The sequence below is a fragment of the Lissotriton helveticus genome, chromosome 2_1 (assembly GCF_964261635.1).
Source record: "Lissotriton helveticus chromosome 2_1, aLisHel1.1, whole genome shotgun sequence".
Classification (NCBI taxonomy): Eukaryota; Metazoa; Chordata; class Amphibia; order Caudata; family Salamandridae; genus Lissotriton; species Lissotriton helveticus.
In genome coordinates, this window is record NC_136059.1 from 536,287,891 (window position 1) to 536,308,058 (window position 20,168).

Sequence of the window (20,168 nt, forward strand, 5' to 3'; positions counted from 1 at the left end):
ATCGGTGTAGATGATTTAGGTGATACACCCAGCCCAAGAGAGGATCTCCTTTCGCTGTTGATTTTGGCAACCACCTGAACTAGATAGTTGTCCATAGTGTTTTTAACAGGGGATAGCTTTCTACAAGACATAGCTCACCATAAACCAGTAAACAAAACCCTCTCGAAAGCCCTTTGTGGGTACGTTGGCAACAAGTATCACGAGCCTTAGATACAACTCATCCACAATTGAACAGAAGCAGTAATAATAATGTCCTGATTAACCCCCCACAATGTCAAAGTCTCACCTCGAAAGTTCGAGCAGAGTAACTGGCCTAGCCCAGTCTCTACCAGTCTCGGACTGTCTTAGACTGTCCGCCCTTAGTCCGGGCTTCGTCCCGCGCGCGTCCTCGCGGGACGAGGGACCTGCCGGTGCTTTATGCGCCGACTGGCGCGCTGGTTACGGCGTCGTCGCTAGCCCCCTAAGGATGCTGGGGGATGTGGTCCGGCCGGCGGAGCCAAGCCCGGCCGGTCGGTTGCTGCTGTAAGTATGGCGGAGCCAAGCCCGGCCACTGTGCAGGAAGGTCGAGAACCTCAATTCAGGCAGCGAGCGTAGAAAAATGAAAGACAGGGGACTCGGCCCCTGCCGGTGCTTTATGCGCCGCCTGGCGCGCTGGTTACGGCGTCGTCGCTGGCCCCCTAAGGATGCTGGGGGATGTGGTCCGGCCGGCGGAGCCAAGCCCGGCAGGTCGGTTGCTGCTGTAAGTATGGCGGAGCCAAGCCCGGCCGCTGTGCAGGAAGGTCGAGAACCTCAATTCAGGCAGCGAGCGCAGAAAAATGAAAGACAGGTGACTCGGCCCCTGCCGGTGCTTTATGCGCCGCCTGGCGCGCTGGTTACGGCGTCGTCGCTAGCCCCCTAAGGATGCTGGGGGATGTGGTCCGGCCGGCGGAGCCAAGCCCGGCCGGTCGGTTGCTGCTGTAAGTATGGCGGAGCCAAGCCCGGCCACTGTGCAGGAAGGTCGAGAACCTCAATTCAGGCAGCGAGTGTAGAAAAATGAAAGACAGGGGACTCGGCCCCTGCCGGTGCTTTATGCGCCGCCTGGCGCGCTGGTTACGGCGTCGTCGCTGGCCCCCTAAGGATGCTGGGGGATGTGGTCCGGCCGGCGGAGCCAAGCCCGGCAGGTCGGTTGCTGTTGAAAGTATGGCGGAGCCAAGCCCGGCCGCTGTGCAGGAAGGTCGAGAACCTCAATTCAGGCAGCGAGCGCAGAAAAATGAAAGACAGGTGACTCGGCCCCTGCCGGTGCTTTATGCGCCGCCTGGCGCGCTGGTTACGGCGTCGTCGCTGGCCCCCTAAGGATGCTGGGGGATGTGGTCCGGCCGGCGGAGCCAAGCCCGGCCGGTCCGTTGCTGCTGTAAGTATGGCGGAGCCAAGCCCGGCCGCTGTGCAGGAAGGTCGAGAACCTCAATTCAGGCAGCGAGCGTGGAAAAATGAAAGACAGGGGACTCGGCCCCTGCCAGTGATTTATGCGCCGCCTGGCGCGCTGGTTACGGCGTCGTCGCTGGCCCCCTAAGGATGCTGGGGGATGTGGTCCGGCCGGCGGAGCCAAGCCCGGCCGGTCGGTTGCTGCTGTAAGTATGGCGGAGCCAAGCCCGGCCGCTGTGCAGGAAGGTCGAGAACCTCAATTCAGGCAGCGAGCGTAGAAAAATGAAAGACAGGGGACTCGGCCCCTGCCGGTGCTTTATGCTCCGCCTGGCGCGCTGGTTACGGCGTCGTCGCTGGCCCCCTAAGGATGCTGGGGGATGTGGTCCGGCCGGCGGAGCCAAGCCCGGCCGGTTGCTGCTGTAAGTATGGCGGAGCCAAGCCCGGCCGCTGTGCAGGAAGGTCGAGAACCTCAATTCAGGCAGCGAGCGTAGAAAAATGAAAGACAGGGGACTCGGCCCCTGCCGGTGCTTTATGCGCCGCCTGGCGCGCTGGTTACGGCGTCGTCGCTGGCCCCCTAAGGATGCTGGGGGATGTGGTCCGGCCGGCGGAGCCAAGCCCGGCCGGTCGGTTGCTGCTGTAAGTATGGCGGAGCCAAGACCGGCCGCTGTGCAGGAAGGTCGAGAACCTCAATTCAGGCAGCGAGCGTAGAAAAATGAAAGACAGGGGACTCGGCCCCTGCCGGTGCTTTATGCGCCGCCTGGCGCGCTGGTTACGGCGTCGTCGCTGGCCCCCTAAGGATGCTGGGGGATGTGGTCCGGCCGGCGGAGCCAAGCCCGGCCGGTCGGTTGCTGCTGTAAGTATGGCGGAGCCAAGCCCGGACGCTGTGCAGGAAGGTCGAGAACCTCAATTCAGGCAGCGAGCGTAGAAAAATGTAATATATCCAACAAAACAGGTGGCCCATGTAAAAAACGCCATCACACAAGAAAGTTAATTCCATGCTTTTAATGCGAGCTGCCAGCACATCATGTTCACTCCTTCAGTGAAAGTTAGCAAAGCCAAACGCGTTTCAGGCATCTCTCTGCCCTTGGTCACTGGCTACAACAAAAGTCCTGGTTGCAGGTGAGAACATTTATTAATGACCCGCCTCAGTGGGCGTTGCCACATTGCTTTATGGTCCTTGTAGTATTTCTCTTAAATCCTCCGTATTACTGTCACACTTTGTTGTAAATAAAGTTCTATTCCTAAGTGGGTTACCTCTGGAGGGAAATCACGACATGCTTCCAATGTAAAAACTCACATTAAGCGGGCTCTCTTGTCCTCTCAGTACTCGGAATTCCAAAAGCCTACGGTCTGCTTCCATGCAGAGGGGCGTTTTTGCGGCGAGGCGCGCCGCTCTTAATCCAACAAAACAGGTTGCCCATGTAAAAACGCCATCACACAAAAAAGTTGATTCCATGCTTTTAATGCGAGCTGCCAGCACATCATGTTCACTCCTTCAGTGAAAGTTAGCAAAGCCAAACGCGTTTCAGTCATCTCTCTGCCCTTGGTCACTGGCTACAACAAAAGTCCTGGTTGCAGGTGAGAACATTTATAACCGACCCGCCCCAGTGGGCGTTGCCACATTGCTTTATGGTCCTTGTAGTATTTCTCTTTAAACCTCCGTATTACTGTCACACTTTGTTGTAAATAAAGTTTTATTCCCAAGTGGGTTACCTCTGGAGGGAAATCACGACATGCTGCCAATGTAAAAACTCACATTAAGCGGACTCTCTTGTCCTCTCAGCCCTCTGAACTCCAAATGCCAAAACTTGGCATTATTTTAAAGGACACAGCAACACCCACTGGGGAAAGATATCAAGAAACTACAGGCACCAGCATGCCGAGAGGCATACGCCCACTGGGGCGGGCTTGGAACAGTTATCAGGTGTTTCTTGAGGATTGACTGCTATTTCCTTTTTGCACAGCCCGTGAACAAGAACACTTGATGTTTGAAACGCGTAGGGCTTTTGATTTTGAAAGAAGAGACTGCTACCTTGTTGCGCTGTGAGGTCTTCAATTAAAGGTATTCTCAACTCCCTGTGGTGGCATCTTCATTTGAGGCGACCTGATTGTGTGGATATTTAGCGGCTTGCTCAGCCGCGAAGATGCCCGCTGTGTGACATGCAGATCCAGCGAGTGGTACAACCACTCGCACTGGAGCGGGGAGCCGCATTGATTGACCAGTTTAAAAGCGCAGCCCGACGATGTTTGCAGCTTCTATTTCACCCACTGGGGTAAAACTTGGCATTATTTTAAAGGACACAGCAACACCCACTGGGGAAAGATATCCAGAAACTACAGGCACCAGCATGTCAAGAGGCATACGCCCACTGGGGCGGGGCTTGGAATAGTTATCAGGTGTTTCTTGAGGATTGACTGCTATTTTCTTTTTGCACAGCCCGTGAACAAGAACACTTGATGTTCGAAACGCGTAGGGCTTTTGATTTTGAAAGAAGAGACTGCTACCTTGGTGCGCTGTGAGGTCTTCAATTAAAGGTATTCTAAACTCCCTGTGGTGGCATCTTCATTTGGGGCGACCTGTTTGTGTGGAGATATATGAAACTCATTCCCACAGGAGCAAAGTTGCTCAGAACACATTGCCCTTTTCCGAGAAAAAACTGCAAACATTGTTATTTAGTATACATCAGAGTGAGCATTTAAATCTTTCCCACTCCCCACCTGTCAGATGAAAAACATAACATTCCCTTTTAACCTAAATTTCCTCCCACTAAGCCCCACCTTCCACATTTTGTAACTGACTTGTCTTAACCATGTAGTATATCCTGGTTCTTTCTTGCTGTTCCTACATTTTAATTTATGTTGGAGACCCTGGTTTCTTTGTTAATTGTAAAGTACAATGACATACTTCAGGGTAAGCGCTGCGCTATGTAAGAATCATAAGTAAATAAAAGTTGAATGAGTGTCTCTTGTTGTTTTATGGCGCAGCTTAACACCCATGAGGGTATCCAGGCTCTGGAGCAGGAGCATAAGCCCGGTTGTGCTCCTAGTCGAACAGCTAGGTCTTAAGTTCATTGCAGAAGTTGAGAAGTGGATTGGCAGTACTGATGTGTTGAGGAAATTTGTTCCAGTTTTTTGCGGTGATGAAGGAGAAAGCTCTTCCTCCTGTCTTGCTTCTGCAGATGTAGGGGATTCGAGCGAGGGAGAGAACGAGAGAGAGAGAGAGAGAGAGGTAGCTATAGATCTCATAAGGGTTGGTGGAATTGGAGGTGGTCATTGAGGTATGCTGGTCTTGTGCTGTGGAGGGCTTTAAAGACGCGGATGAGCAGCTTGAATGTGCAGCATTTCTGGATAGGTAGCCAATGCCGTTCAACGAGGCGTGGAGTGATGGGAGCGCTTCTGGTGACCTCCAGAGTGACTTTGGCACTGGTGTTTTCAATTGTATGTAGCCTTTGCACGAGTTGCCACTTGATCAATCAATCAGACCAGACTTGTAAAGTGCGGCTAATCACCCTTGAGAGTATTAATGTTTCAAGTCTTGCTGTGGAGTTAGGGCTCAGTTGAACAGCCAGTTTTTGAGTCCTTTCCTGAATTCCAGCAGAGAGGAGGAAGTCTGAAGGTGAAGGGGTAGGTCATTCCAGGACTTAGCTGCGAGGTAGGAGAAGGAGAGTCTTCCACTGTTGCTTGGACAGATGTGAGGCGTGTGGGCGAGGGATAAGGAAGCAGAGATGTCTTGCATGTTGGTGGAAGTTCAGGCGGTGGTTGATGTATGCTGGTCCTTGTTTGTGCAGAGCTTTGTATTTGTGGTTCAGCATCTTGAAGTGACATCTCTTCTGAGTAGGGAACCAGTGGTGCTTCCTGAGGTGGGGGGGGGGAATGATTCAACATGCGTATCTATGAACAATTCCAAAGCTGGAGAACTGCAGTTTCACGTAAGTAACTGGTTTGAACCTGCACTGATTTTTCAGACACATATGGTTCTGCTCAATATCCTTTTCCATGCGTCGGATGGCCGTCGGACGTCACGGTGGGTGTGTGTGGAGGACGGCCGGGGAACGTCAGATCTGCGCACGCGTCAGATTCGGCCACATCCCGGTGAAATGTCTGCCGTGGCAAAGCAGCTAAAGAAAACAGTTTTACCCAACACTGTCATATTTATTGCAATACAAACAATAACAACATTTCCAGAACATTGATCCCTCAAAAGGATTTAAACGGATGCAGGTAAAACTGTTGACATCATAAAGACAAAATGTATTTTCTTAATTTTTCATTCATCAGTTTATCTGCCACCATCAGTGTTTCTGGAAGTGCACCCATCCATGCCTCTGTCTGTCCATACATGCTGCTTATGATTGGTTTGTGTGTAAATAGATGTTTGTTACAAAGGTTGCTTGTGTGCCTCTATTTAGCAGTCATGTGCATGTCTACCTTAATTCTTCTGATTATGATTGCATCTTGAATTAGATTTTAAGCCTTATCCAGTCTGGGTTCTGAATGATATCACTGCTTATTTTCACATACCTGGCTTTTCTTATCATTGTTTTCCTGCATGTGGCCTCATTAACTTCTTATACAGTAGTTTCCCATGGTGACCAGATTTGCATTTTGGTGTTAAAATCGAATAAATATTTATACATCACAAAAAACCAATGCCAACAAAATACTGAAATACTGCTTAAACATACATTATTCAAAAAGACGGGTATTTAGCAGGATAAACTGTTGAATATGTCTGAGATCATCTTGAAGCAAGTTCTAGTCCAGCTTCTTTCTACTTCACTTTGGAGGTATCAAACGCTTCTTCCAACAGATCTTAAGGCTCATTAGTGCTAGAGATCTTAAGTCTCGTTTGGGCTAGTTCTAGGGGAAACTATATTTTAAGTAAGCCATGTGAACTCCTCTATAAAGACCTATGCAATCATGTGAGTCTTAGGAGTGATCCTAGAGGCCACTTGCAACCAATGCAACTTAAATAAGAGGTGTGCATAGTAATGGGAAGAGTAAATACTATTCTTAATTCCGGGTTCTACAGCCCATGCAGCTTCCTAACATTTGATTTTTAGGCATCAGCCAGCATGACATTACCACAATCATACTTTGAGTATATCCATGCTATAGTTTTCAAATCAAATTTTGAGTATTTACTTCATAGGTTTCCCCCCAAAACTCATTGCTGGTTTTCTCCTGGAGTTGAACAACATACTTAGTACCAGATGATCGTACTAACATGACATCCATTGTCATCTATTCATCAGAAAACACTCCTAATATATTAACCCTGTCCTATATCTAATTTTCATGTTCCTACCAAGAAAAAGCGATCTAGTGCCATGCCATTTCTCAGACATTGATCAGTGCCAAATAACAGAAAGTTGTGGCATTTGAGGGTAGACAGTTTTTATCTGTTCACCTTTGCGTCAGCAACTCTAACTACTTTCAATGTGTCTGTGTTATAGGCATTTGATAGGCAGCACATAACCTTTGTTGCATCATAATGAACATTAACCAATACATTGTGCAGATGCTGAACATAGATATTGAAAATAGAGATAAACAGGAGCCCAGATGGAAACCTCGGGTGACTGGCAAGGTACTGATTCATTCCAACTCTAGCCTTCCAATTCGATTACAATTAGGCAAGGCAACTTAGAACCCCAACTAGTCTCTTCTGCCACTTGGGCTGGTATAGAATGCCAAAGGCTACGAAAAGGTCCTGTAACATAAAGAGTGCTGAGTCCTCAGAATCTGCAGTGCAGGAGATGGTGAACTAAACACTCCTTATACACTAGTTATCTTTTGAGCAATGGATGTTCTATCTAGAACTGCTTCTGCCAAGGAGGCCTCAATCCTCTATAATAGGTCCAGTATTATGAGATTTGCTACCACCTTCTCTCTTCTGTGCTTTTTCCCTTTTCCATTAATACTGCGTTAGTAGCACACAAATGATTTATCTTTTCGTATGTATGCGTGATTTCCTATTAGAGGTTCATCCTATAGATGTAGCAATCTTAGGGCTAGTTAACAACATACATTTTGACAAATGCGGCCTATTATAGCAGAATAGTAATTACATTTGCTATGATGCACCAAATGCACTGTTTTAGCCACTAACATTTACTCTATCATGTGTTTTTCACCATTTCTACAGGATTCAGTTGGGACACTCTCTCAGGAAAAACTTAGAAGAAAGCGGAGACGACTCTGAGTAAGTTTTAATTTTTTTTGTCCATTTCTCTTTTGGGCATAAAACTAGATTATTTATTTTAACGGAATTATCTATTCATGGCTCTAGCAGTCAAAACCAGCCACGAATTAGCTGAAGTGCCTTTAAACCTAAATAGATATGTATAACAAATGTAATTATTATTTGGGGTGTATGACTTTCCAACTCAAGGAATACTCACAAACCTTATCAGGGTGAACCCTTAAAGCCACTAAATTAACGTGAACCCCCATCCCCTGGTAGCTATAGTACAAAGCAGACAGGCTTTACTTAGGTCAATGTGTAAAGTATTTATGCAAGACCAAAACAATAATGAAGTCAAAATACAAAACAATAAAAATCCTACAATGTATTAGAGAAATATAGATGTTGATGTGTTAAAAGTTTGACGGATCGATGTTACACATTTTCGCTTTTTTTTAAAAACAACATTCCAAAGCATTCCTCAGGCTGAATGGAGGGAAGACGGAGGTCCTGATCCTTGGGGGGAAACAAGAGCTGTGGAGTTCTAAGCACTGGCCAGCCGAAATGGGCCCTATTCCAGCGACATCTGAGCACGTTCGCAACCTGGGAGTGACCATAGATAACGGGCTATCAATGCAAGCCCAAGTGAAGAAAGTAGCGGCCATCTGCTTCACAATCTTGCGTTGGCTGAGGAAGATTCTCTGGATGCTGCCTGTGGACACCAAGAGGTCCATGGATAATGCCTTGGTGACCTCCCGATTGGATTATGGTAATGTGCTCTAGCTGGGGGCGAACAAGGCAGTTATTAGGCGCCTCCAACTGGTCCAGAACGCTGCGGCGCGCTTACTCTGCGGCTGCAAGATAAACGACCATATCTCAGGGCGCCTAAGGGAGCTTCACTGGCTTAGAGTGAAGAGCCGTGTGAAGTTTAAAGCCCTAAGTTATATGTACAAAATTAAATCCCAGCTGCTGCAGATCCTGCACTTCTGTCCACAGCCACAGGAGCATATGATCCATCTTCCCACACCTCTCATTTCCAGCAGCTACTTGTCCTGTGGGCTTTGATCTTATGAAAGTCTCACAGAGACTCTAGTTCAATATATATCTGGTGTAAATGGCCCTGCTTAGTGCAATGACTTTTACATGTAATTGGCTGGATCCTAACTATTGAAATGCAGACGTTCTTAAAATGATACCACTTGAACACCTGAACAGAAAAATACCAATATACCATTCATATAACAATTCAAAAACATTTGGCAATTGAAATGATACAAATGTATGTGAAAACTGACTAGAAATGCAACACTGAAGCAAACAATGTTGCATTTTCAGAGAGGCAGCAAACCACAGCTAAACATGTCCTAAAAGTACTCTCTTCACGACCTCAGGAATCTGAAATAAATGTATGTTATTGAAAAAATGCTCCTAAACGAAGTTGAGATACCACAAAAATCAAGGTTTGACATATATTAAACTATTATCCTTGTTTTAATCTTAAGTATAAACAAGTTTGCCTAAAGTTGTAGTAAATATATCGGCAGCATATTTCAAAATGCTTACCAGTTCACTTTTTCTTACACAATGTAACTTATCCTTATGCACTAAGCCCCATGGCAACAGGACATGACACCAACCAATTCCATTTACCTTTAAATTGAAAAGCAAACCACCTATATTTTGTAACAGCTTTTGCCTTGGTGGCTTGGCACCAGGCTCATCTTTTGTGAGAGCTGGCAATCTGACTTTCATTTCGATTTAAGTCTGACATTGCTCAATGGCTATTGCTGTTAAATGAGCCACAGTGCAAACAATAAAAAAGTATATTGAAAATCTAGCACCTTTTGATACCCGAGCCTCAACTCAAAGGAAAAACTGATGCAAGTAGCTGTAATTAATCAATTGGGACAGCCCGAGTTCCGGTTCTTTCAACCTTTATAAATTGCAGATTGTAAACCTGAGTAAGAGGTAATCTGTTCAGAATGATGTGATACCATTACATGTAGCAATTGTCATTGTCTTTAGGCATAACCACAGTGGTCAGATATTACACTATAACGATTTTCCTCATGAACTACGCCTGCAGCTAAAAGCAGATTGCAGACAACACCATACTGAGAAAAGTGGAATAGCTGAGCCACCTTAACATTAGGTAATGCAGAATAGAACCGAACTGTTCAACTTTTAGTTTCTGGTAAATGCTCTTTAGAAACTCCCTTAGTCGGGCAGTTCTCAGATGGGGGTGCTTCCACTGCAATGGCAGCACAAACTGGAAGCAAAAGTTACTAACACTCTTGTTCTCTTGTTTGTGATTGATGTGGCAGGCACATATACTGTGGTGGACAGAGTAGTGAGGAATAGCATTCGTCATTCATGAATATCAAGCTGAAAACCTTAATACGTTTATATTCTCTTTATTGTTTTTCACTTGTGTGTTTTGTATAGTGAATAGCTCTGTACCTTACCCTTTTAAAAGGTCCTTTCTGGGTCCACTAAATTGTTTGAAAGTAGATGAGATTTTGTTGTTAAATACATGTTTTTAATGAGTTAACTGTTCTTGAAATTAAGTATAATGTTTTCAAACATTGCACACATTTGAAAAATAATTAATTTGTATAATATAAAAAAAAATTGTTGGAGAGATTTAAGTGAATATGACAAAGTAACATGCATATTATGCAAAAAGCAATGGCTTTTTTTTTTTTTCTAGAATAAATAAAGCCTAATACCACCTCACTAATTGCAGCTTTTCAATCCTTACACTGCAAATTATAAAGCCCAATCTTGGCACCTCTTTTTGTAGTGATAAAAGCCAAGCTTATCTCAACAATGAGCTTTGGCACAGTGGCTTTCCCGGGGAAGTTTGGGGCCTTTTTTAACTCTGTACAAAGCAAGGCATTTCGGTTTTGCCTACTGCATAGCACTGACCCAGCCCAGTTGCGGCTGGAATTTGGTCTGCCAAACCAGGTGTTAGTACAACACAGATCTTCACTTAAGTATATGTCACTACTGAGGCTGTCCGATCAGTCGACACTGTGTGCTGAAATGTGGGTAACATTCTAAATGGAAACTCCAAACTCTGGCGGGCTTTCGGTCTGGCTGTGAATGCTCTTGAGGCTATTGAACTATGGGAATCAACACTACTGCATGCCCTCTCCAAAAACCTTATTTATTAGGTTTTATTTTCCAACTGGTCGGTTGTACACACATTTGCTATACAATCATCCATAATCTTTTTCTTGAAACATGCAGATCTCCAACAATACATCATTCAAGTACATTTAAACATAGCGAGAGGAAATAGGTGATATACAAATCATGTTAACGAAGAGACCATCTCATGGTAAAGGGACATGAGAGACTTTAGTAACAGAAGCCATGCATGGATAGTCATTGACTCTTACAAACAACCCTGCCCGCAATCATACCTAACTGTTTTAATGTGGTTCTTCATTAAAAGCAAGTTCCTTCCTGTGTGTTTCGGCCTGTACCAAACTTAACAACTGCCTGCCAAAATGGTCAAGGAAAGCTTTGTGTTCTAAATGCAGGCTTTACACGCGGAAAGTCTGACTCACATTGTAGCAAGTTGTTCAAAGTTGCTGACTGAATTTAAGGCTTGTTGCATAACCTTTTTAATCTGAACAACATCAGAACTTGCTATTGTTTACAGTGACCCCCGAAGAAGGGCTGGAGGCCCGAAATGCATTGGGTTATGTGACATCAATAAAGACTGCCTGGAATGAATTTGCGTTATCAGTCTTATTCTTGGTTGAAGCCCTAAGCGGCACCATTTGAATAACAGAAACTTGACAAACAACGTATACACGATGTGCGTGTTCCCATTTGGAGGAGAATTTTGGAATAAGGATAAAGCTATGGATTACTATGGATTATTGCAGGATCAAAAGGTTAGAATATAGGTACAGCCCAATGTGGCGGTTTAGCTGTGCTTTTCTGGGGACTGGAGACAGTCCCACTTCTTCATGTTCTATCAGAAAAAGGCATAGAGGCTTGTCAAGATGAAAGAAGAGTGCAGGACTCCTCAGCCGACTTTGAGGTTGATCTACCCTGTCTCGTAAGAAATGGTGCCCTTCTGGACATCCCAATGTCGGTTTTCCACTCCCAGACAGGAGTCCGAGGTCAGGCAAAGGAAAGTGGGACTTCCGGAAGTACCACCATTACTGTGGCTGAGAGGAAGTGGGTTTATATACCAGAGGTACACGGTCCTTTTAAAAATGCTACAACGCCGGATTATGGCGGGCACGCCGGACTGAGTGAGGAAGGTACCGAGTGGAGAACTGGCAACTGGAAGGATGTCTTATTGTCTCACGAGGAACAAGGTGGTGGGGACAATTTGGAAGCTGGTCCACCCACACAGGACTGCATGTGAAAGCAGGAGGCCTGACAATGCTAATCCAAGGGGCGTAGAAATGCGAGGGCAAGGCTAATCGGACGAAGAGTCGACTGAACCATGAGACCACCGGTTCACGCTGTGCCCGGCCACGCTCCTTGAGGAGCGTGGCTTCACAAGGTGCAGAGCCATATTGGCCAGTTACATGTTCTGGAACTCTGGGGAATATGTCCTTTAGTATTTCAGTAGTAGGTTTTTGAGAGTTAGTGCTAGCTTTTTTTCAGAGTATCTAAAGCGTCTCACTTCTATTTCAGCTATGTTAGGGGGTGGTTATGTTCCTTAACATTTAATACAGTAGTTCCTTTTGTTGTAGCACTCCCATAAAATGCATTTGAATAATATCTGCTGCATTTCCAATGAATTTTGTTGCCTGTCTGTTTTTCTTGGGTCTAGACATATCCCATATAGCATAATTAAATGTTCCTTTCTGGAAAGTTATGAATTTTGCACCTTCAGCGATTCTGATGTTTTAAATGCTATGAGAAATGTATATACAAATATAAAATGTATTGTAATTTTTTTTTATTGTAATACAGATTTTTATATACAAAATTATACAATTATACTTACATGCTTGAATATGTTGAACTTTTTTTGATACTGGGGTGTTTCTGTTGGTGCTTGGCTTTAGTGTTTCATTTTATTTCCTGCAGAAAAAATGATACCTTTAATAAATGTGTTTAGCAGCATTTTCTGTATTTTTTTTATTTTTTTTGTAAATATCTTTTTATTGCAGCAAAATATGTAGCACAAGCATATCATTTATACCAGTCCAACCGTTGCCCGTTATAAACATGAATCTCCAGTGTATGCGTCACACAGCCATTCAGCTCACACCCCGGAGGTCGAGCGGCGTAATAGTGGAGAAAGTCATGGGTTGGAGAAGGCAGTATGAATCAGCAACATCCAGTTGTTCGGCAGATGGCATGGCTGCTTTTCGGCCCTCTCGTCTCCTCCCATCACCATAATCCCTTAACAACCCAGCTAGTCCCTCCCCTCAATCCTTGAACAACATCCCCCCCCCCGTCCCTTTCTCCCAACCCCCTCTCCTAGTCCTACCCCTCCCGCCCCACTCCCTTCCCCCCACCCCCCAGGCGTGTCAGAGTTCCACCAGTGCGAGCTTGCATCCATCCCGACTAAACCAGCCCCGAAACAGACCGTCAGGAGCAATCAACAAAAACTGCCAGTCATCACGTGGGAAGTAGGGAAACAAGGGAGGGAGGCTAGGTCAACACCACCCCAGGCGGCGCCGCCACCGGAGCCGGGCTATGCGCGGGTGTGCCTTCATCATCCAGGTCTAAGAGTGTGAGGTCTAAGACCAACCTCTCCCATGCCCTGGCCCTCTCCAGAGCAGTATCAGTGCCTGCTCGAAGCGCGGCCTGCATACGTAGCTCCCCCTCACACCGGGCCCATGTTTTAAGCTCAGCTTTCCATCTCTCTATAGTGGGGCCCCTACTCGCCTTCCATTGGGATGTTATGGCACGTTTTGCTAAAAGTAGCCCCAGGTTTAGAAACTTGCTAGTAATTGTGTTCTTTGATGTGTGTGGGAACCAATGTAGGATGCAGTGTGCCATGGTGAATTGCAAGTCCCTCTCCGTAACCTCCTTTAGGCTACTCACCACCTCCTGCCAGAAGGAATCCAACTCTGGACAGGACCAGAACATGTGCTGGAAGTCAGCCAAGTCCGTCAGGCACCGCGGGCAGGCCGCCGGATGGGTCGGGAAATACCTATGCAGTTTGTCAGGAGTCAGGTAGGCCCTATGCAGGACATAAAAGTGCACCAGCTGGAACCTAGCATTGCGCGTCCCGTTCCGGGCCCGTACCACTATGCTAGACCACGCCTCCTCAGGGATCTCCGTCATCAGGTCAGCCTCCCATTTTACCTTCAGAGATAGCAGTGGGGTGATAGCTTCCGAGACCATGCGCCTATACAGGCACGTAACTGCTTTGACCTTCCCCGCCATCATCACTACATACTGGCACCCCAGAGACAGTGGCGGTTCCGTCATGCCCGTTTTCTTATGTTTGCGGATTGCCGCTGTCAGTGCCGCATGAAGGAGGAAGTCCCCCCCCGCCAGTTCAAAACGGTCTCTCAAGAGGTCAAAAGGCAGCAGCACCCCATTCTCATATAGGTCTCCCATGGATGTCAGCCCCTGCAGTGCCCAGCTTTCTAACCGGTGCCATGAGCCCCCATGCGGGAGTGCCCCGCACAGCTTGAGCGGGAACTCAGGTGCGTACGGGACTGCGATACGGCCCCTTCGGAGATATCTATTCCAACATTTCCGGGCCGTCGCAAATTCCTGAGTGAGGTGGAAATCTCCCATCGGGAGTCCCAGAATAATCCGGGATAATACCTGAACCGGTCCCGCCGGCTCCCCTGATCCATCCTCCCCTCTCCTGGCTCTCGCGACCCATTGTGTCAGCCACTGCAGCTGAGCCGCCAGGTAATATAGCTCGTAGTCTGGCACCGCTAGTCCTCCTTCAGTTCTAGGACGGAGAAGTGTAATGTGCGACACCCTGCGCCTGCCCGCCCCCCACAGAAAGCCAATCACCATCGACTTCAGTCGGCGGAAGTAGCTCACTGGGATCCAGATCGGGAGTGCCCTGAAAAAATAGAGCAGGCGTGGCAGGGTCACCATCTTAAGGAGCGCCACTCTCCCCATTAGTGACAGTGGGAGCGTGCTCCAGAAATCGAAGTTCGCCTTAGTGAGCCTGATCGCCGACCCAATATTACCCTCCAGGATGTCTGCCTTATCATGGAAGATCGAGGTACCTAGGTAGCGGAGACTCCTCTCCTCCCATGGCACCCCGTCCGTGGTCTGTGGACATACTCCACGTGGGCGGGCCGGGAACAGGTAGGACTTCGCCCAGTTCACCCGGAGGCCGGACACCCTGCTCAATGATTGTAGGAGGGTCTTAGCCCCTCGCAGAGAGGCAGCCGAGTCCGCCAAGAACATCAGCAGGTCATCAGCATACAATGCGATGTGATGTACCTGTCCATAGACATCCAGCCCCTGGTACGCCTGTCCCAGCCGGGCCCGCGCCGCAAGAGGTTCAACCGATATGGCAAACAATGGGGGGGAGAGAGGGCATCCCTGTCGGGTGCCCCTACCCACCGCCCACATCTCAGAGATACGTCTTCCAGTCCGGACCCTCGCCGTTGCGTTCCGGTAGAGCAGCATCGTCCAGTCCACGAAGCCCTCGCCTAGTCCCATTGTGCGCATGACATGGAAAAGGTAAGGCCATTCCAGGCTGTCAAAGGCCTTCTCCATGTCAACTGCGAACACCACCGCCTCATCTCCGTCATAGGTGTCAGCCTCCAAGATATGCAGGAGCCGTCGTATATTAAGCGCCGTGTTGCGGGTCGGGATAAAGCCGGATTAGTCCGCGTGGATCAACGTGGACATATGGTGGAGCAATTGCGACGCCAAGATTTTACTCAAAATCTTATAGTCTAGATTGAGCATGGACAATGGACGATATGCCGCCCTGTCCCATGGCTGCTTGCCCGGTTTCAATAGCGGGACGATTAGCGCTTCGCCAGTGGTCACCGGAAGGCTGCCCATCCGTTTCGCCTCATTGTAAAGCCCCGTCAGTCGGGGCGCCAGGAGGTCGATGTAGGTGAGAGAAAATTCCGTGGGGAGTCCGTCAGAGCCCGGCGTCTTGTTCCTCGCCATACTCTTGATGGCGACTCTCACCTCCCTCTCCTCAATTTTGCCCCGAGCAGCTTCGCGTCCTCCTCCACCAGCTCCGGCAGATCTAAACCCTCCAGGAATCCCTGGAATTAGTCTACTGACGGTAGGACCCGGCTACGGTAAAGCTCCGTGTAGTAGTCGTAGAATATCTCATTAATCCCTTGCTGGTCAAATCGCGCCACTCCCGAGTGATCCCTGAGTTCAAGGATGACCGAGCTCTGACGAGCCGGGTTGGCCAGCCAGGCCAAAAGAGCTCCCGTTTTGTCACGCTCCGAGTGCGCGCGAGTGAGATAGGCCTTATAATCGAAGCAGCGGAGGCGCTCCACCGTCGCCGCCACCAGTTCCCGCGCCTCAAGTAGGGCCTCGTGGGTGTCCGGCCGCTCAGGCCTTGCTCTCTCCAGCATCCGTAGTTTCTCGTCCTCCCGTGTAACGTCTTCTAGTAAGGACTTCCTAACTCCCGACGCCGTCGCAATGCATTGTCCTCTCACTACCGATTTGAAGGCGTCCCATTCAATCGCGGATGAACCCACGGTGCCCGCGTTGATCTGAAAGTACACCTCGATATTGGAGGCTATTGTGGATCGGAAGAGTTGATCATCAAGTGCCTCCGGGCGCAGCTTCCAGGCAGGGATTCGTGGGCGATGCTGCGACCAGCGCAGTTGCACAAGTAGTGGGTTATGATCGGAGATCGTGCACGTAAGATATTCACTGTGGCAAACCTCTGCGTGCACGTCCCGGGAGCACAGGAAGGCATCTATGCGGATGTGTAAGTCATGGAGGGCGGAAAAAAACGAGTAGTCCCTGTCTGACGGATGGTTAGCTCTCCAGGAGTCAACCAGATCCCATTGGCATTGCCAGACAGAACGCGCAAGCGCCAGTTTGCCAGCCGGTGTATTCGGTAGAGGGGGGTGCGATCTGTCCAGTGCAGTGTCAGTCACGCTATTAAAGTCCCCTCCAAGGAGCAAGGGTTCCACTAAGAACGGGGCCAGCTTGTTGGACAGCAGGGAAAGAAAGGCAGGTTGTTCGACATTTGGGGCATACAGACAACCCAACGTCAGGTCCCTCCCATCCAGTTTACCTCGCACCATAATATATCTCCCCTCCGGGTCTATTAGTTGCTGTGTGCATTGGAACGGTACCCCCGCCCTTATCCAAATGGCCACCCCCCTAGCATATGCGGAGTAACCGGTGTGGTAGACCTGCCCCCTCCATCTCCGCTGCAGCGCCTTTCCCTCCTTAGCTAATATGTGTGTTTCCTGGAGGAAGGCGAAATGAATGCCTCGTCTAACTAGATAGGAGTGAATCTTGTGGCGCCTATGCATGGTATGCATCCCCCGTACATTCCACGTGAGACATTTGTAGCCTAAGTCGGGTCCCATTGCAGACCCCATCGTGCTTCATCTACTCTCTCGGTGACCCCCCCCCCCCCGACACGCCCAGGTCCCACCCCCAGTCCCCCCCCAACCTGACCAACTAAACTTCCCCAACTCCCACACCCCAGGACAGACAACCAACGCGGAATCCCCATCCAAACTCTAACCAATGAAGTGTATCTCAGCAAAAGAGGGCTAGGGTGGCCCGGACGCCGACCCAGACAGGCCCGAAGCCCCCCCACTGGAACATTCAGGATGACCCCCACGGCTCAGCCCCCCCATAGCCCAGAGGCAAGTCTCAGGAGGTATCCATATCCCGCTGCACAGCGCCCAGAGGCAGCCTCAACCCACAGCCCAGTACCCCACCAACGTGTCCAGTGGCCACCAAACCACTTCATCCAAGGATTCCGTCCGCCGTTTGGGGAGTCACCACCGGTAGGTCCATCTCCGAAAGATCGTGCACACTACTGGAGCCAGGACTGAGAGCACTGCTCTTCGACTGTTCTGATGCACTACTGGTAGGGCTGGCGTCCCCCTGGCTGATGGCCACCACCGCCAGCACCGCCTTAGCTCTTTCCTGCTGCCACCCCGACGGGGAGCCAGACCGTCGCGGCGGCGTCGTTCCAGCAGAGCGCCTCCCAGGTGAGGTCGTCGGGGGGATATCTGCGTCTGACTCCCCCCTAGCATCCAGCCAGCTCCAAGCCTCCTGTGGCGTGAGGAAGAAGTGAGTGCGCTCCCCAGCGATGACCCTCAGCCGTGCCGGGAACAACATGGCATAGGGCAGCTGCAACGATCTCAATTTCCGCTTGGCCGCCATGAAAGAGGCCCTTTGTCTTTGTACGTCTCTGGTGAAGTCCGGGAAACCCATGACCTTACTGTTGTCGATCCGCAAGTCCGGCAGGTCCCTGGCCTTCTGAAGAATGTAGTCGCGATCCCGAAAGTGCAAGAGGCGCATCACTGTCGGGCGCGGCGGGTCTCCTGGTTTGGGCGGGCGCGCCGGGACTCTGTGGGCGCGTTCCAGGGGAAAGTCCCTCCGGGGCCACTGCAGACCGCAACCAGCCCTCCAAGTAGGAGATCGCATCCTGGCCTTCCACTTTTTCCGGGACCCCCACGAGGCGGAGGTTGTTACGCCTGGAACGCCCCTCGCTGTCCTCGGCCCTATGCTCCAGCACCCGAACTTTGTGCACCACCTCCGCCAGAGATGCTCTCAGTGTAGCCACTTCCCCAGGTAGGTCCTTCAGGGTAACCTCCGAGGTCGTCACTCTCTCTTTCAGCTTCCTGTGGTCGTCCTTCAGGAGGGACAGGTCCGATCCGATAGTGTCTATCCGTTTTTCAAGAGCTTCCCGCGAAGCCACTATCGCCTGCATAATATCACTCAAGGACCGATCTCGTGGGCAGGCCGAGCTCCCCGGGCCAGGCGCCGGCACATCTTCCTCCAAGGGGTGCCCCGGGACATCCAGTTTCAGCGCTTCAAAGCCCTTCTTTTTGCCACCTCTCGCCTTTCTGCCGAGTGGCAAGACTTGTGAGCCCCTTCTGTGCTTCCCAGGGACTCGAAGCACCGTTGGTTATTATCCCGGCTCCGCCGGCACTCGCTCACTTCCCTCACCTCCGCGTCCCGCTCCTGGCGGGGCTCCAGGCAGCCAGCAAACTCAGGGAGCGGTTGTCGCTCCCCCAGGAAGAGGGGAAGGATCTCTACTCTCGATGAAGGGCGAGCCCCCTCTCTCCGGGGAGCCGCAGTTGAATCGAATCGGCGCCTCCAAATACCAGTTCCAGGTCAGCCACCAGCACGCGGGCGCCCAGTGGTCCGCCGCCCCTGGCCAGGCAGTGTTTCCTCAGTCCTATCAGCCCGGGAGCCTCTCTGTGGTGAATGGCCAGCCCTGACGTCTCTGTATGTCCCACCGTCGACGGCAGCACTCCGCCGGCCTGTAGTGGAATCAGGTGCGCTCTCTCCAGGGCGGGGGGCACCGGGGTCTCCGCCTCAGCAGCAGGGTAGGCCCACCCCGTGTCAATGGCCCGGGGTCTCCACTGCCGTTAGAACCAGGGCAGCCCTCGTCGCGCCGGCGGAGCCATCTTGGGGTCAGGCAGCCCGAAACTTCATCGCCCTCTCGGTCGCTCCCACACCACAATGCCAGGGGGTGCCCCCTACCTCCTGCAGCGCTGGGGGACCCCCGCCACAATGCGGTCGATTTCTTCCGCCCTCCTGCGCTCCCTTCCTCCGCAAGCACCTCTCGGTCAGGCAGAGCAGGCAGGGACATCAGCCGCCATTTTGGGCGCTCGCCGCACCGGGCACTCCGCTCCGTGGAGAGAGTCCGTCTCAGGCAGTCACAGGGCCTCCAGGGCCACCAAGTTCATCCCCTGCGCTCCCTGGACCCTCCTATGCGCGCCTGGAGGTCGGGGGCTCGAGCCGGGGGTCAGGATATGTGTCGGAGGGAGGCGGGCGCGGAGGAGCTCCGGAGTCCCGCTTCCACCTACATCGGCGCTCAAGCCACGCCCCCGTATTTTGGGGTTTGTGTGGTTAGTTAGCTCTGTCCTGGTTCCGCTCCTTCCTTGAAGACAGATCCTTCCGGGTGTCAGCCCCCCCATTTCTTTCCAGACCCCGCCCCATTGCACAGGGAGTCCCTCAGGGCTCAGCATTGAGCCCTTCCCTCTTCAACCTTTATGTACAACCTCTTGCTGCGGTGGCCAAAGAGTGGGGGCTGACGCTGGTGTCGTATGCCGACAACACCCAGATGGTCATCACCCTCACGGAAAGCCCCTCCATCGCGGCCTCCAGGTTCAGAAATGGCCTGGCAGCAGTGGCGCAATGGATGACGGAGAACTACCTGCAACTGAATGCGGGAAAAACAGAAGTGCTACTCCTTGGCAAAACACCAGCCTTTGGAATGAGCACTGGTGGCCGTCTTCCCTCGGCTCCATTCCCCCATCCTAAGTCCCTTGTAAAAAATCTAGGAGTCTGGATGGACGCCTCACTTAGCTACCAAACTCACACCAAGAAGGTGGCCGCCACTTGTATAGGCCTATTAAGAAGTCTCAGCTCTATACTTGGCTTTTTTGACCCGAAGGTCCGCCAGCTGATCGTCCAGGCGACTATCCTTTCTCGC

The 20,168-nt window shown here is 50.3% G+C and overlaps 1 protein-coding gene and 1 long non-coding RNA gene across 3 annotated transcripts in view; one reads left to right on the top strand and one right to left on the bottom strand.

Moving 5' to 3' along the window:
* The window catches only part of CENPH (centromere protein H), a 213,946-nt gene that overhangs the window by 72,650 nt on the left and 121,128 nt on the right, over positions 1-20,168 (top strand). Inside the window, exon 5 of the mRNA XM_078675195.1 lies at positions 7,550-7,606. Coding sequence (XP_078531321.1) covers positions 7,550-7,606 — 57 coding nt within the window. The remainder of the gene's footprint in view (positions 1-7,549; positions 7,607-20,168) is intronic.
* The window catches only part of LOC144818115 (uncharacterized), a 345,075-nt gene that overhangs the window by 35,747 nt on the left and 289,160 nt on the right, over positions 1-20,168 (bottom strand). For both annotated transcript variants that reach the window (XR_013607045.1, XR_013607046.1), the window contains exon 3: positions 12,570-12,646. This is a non-coding gene — a long non-coding RNA (uncharacterized LOC144818115). The remainder of the gene's footprint in view (positions 1-12,569; positions 12,647-20,168) is intronic.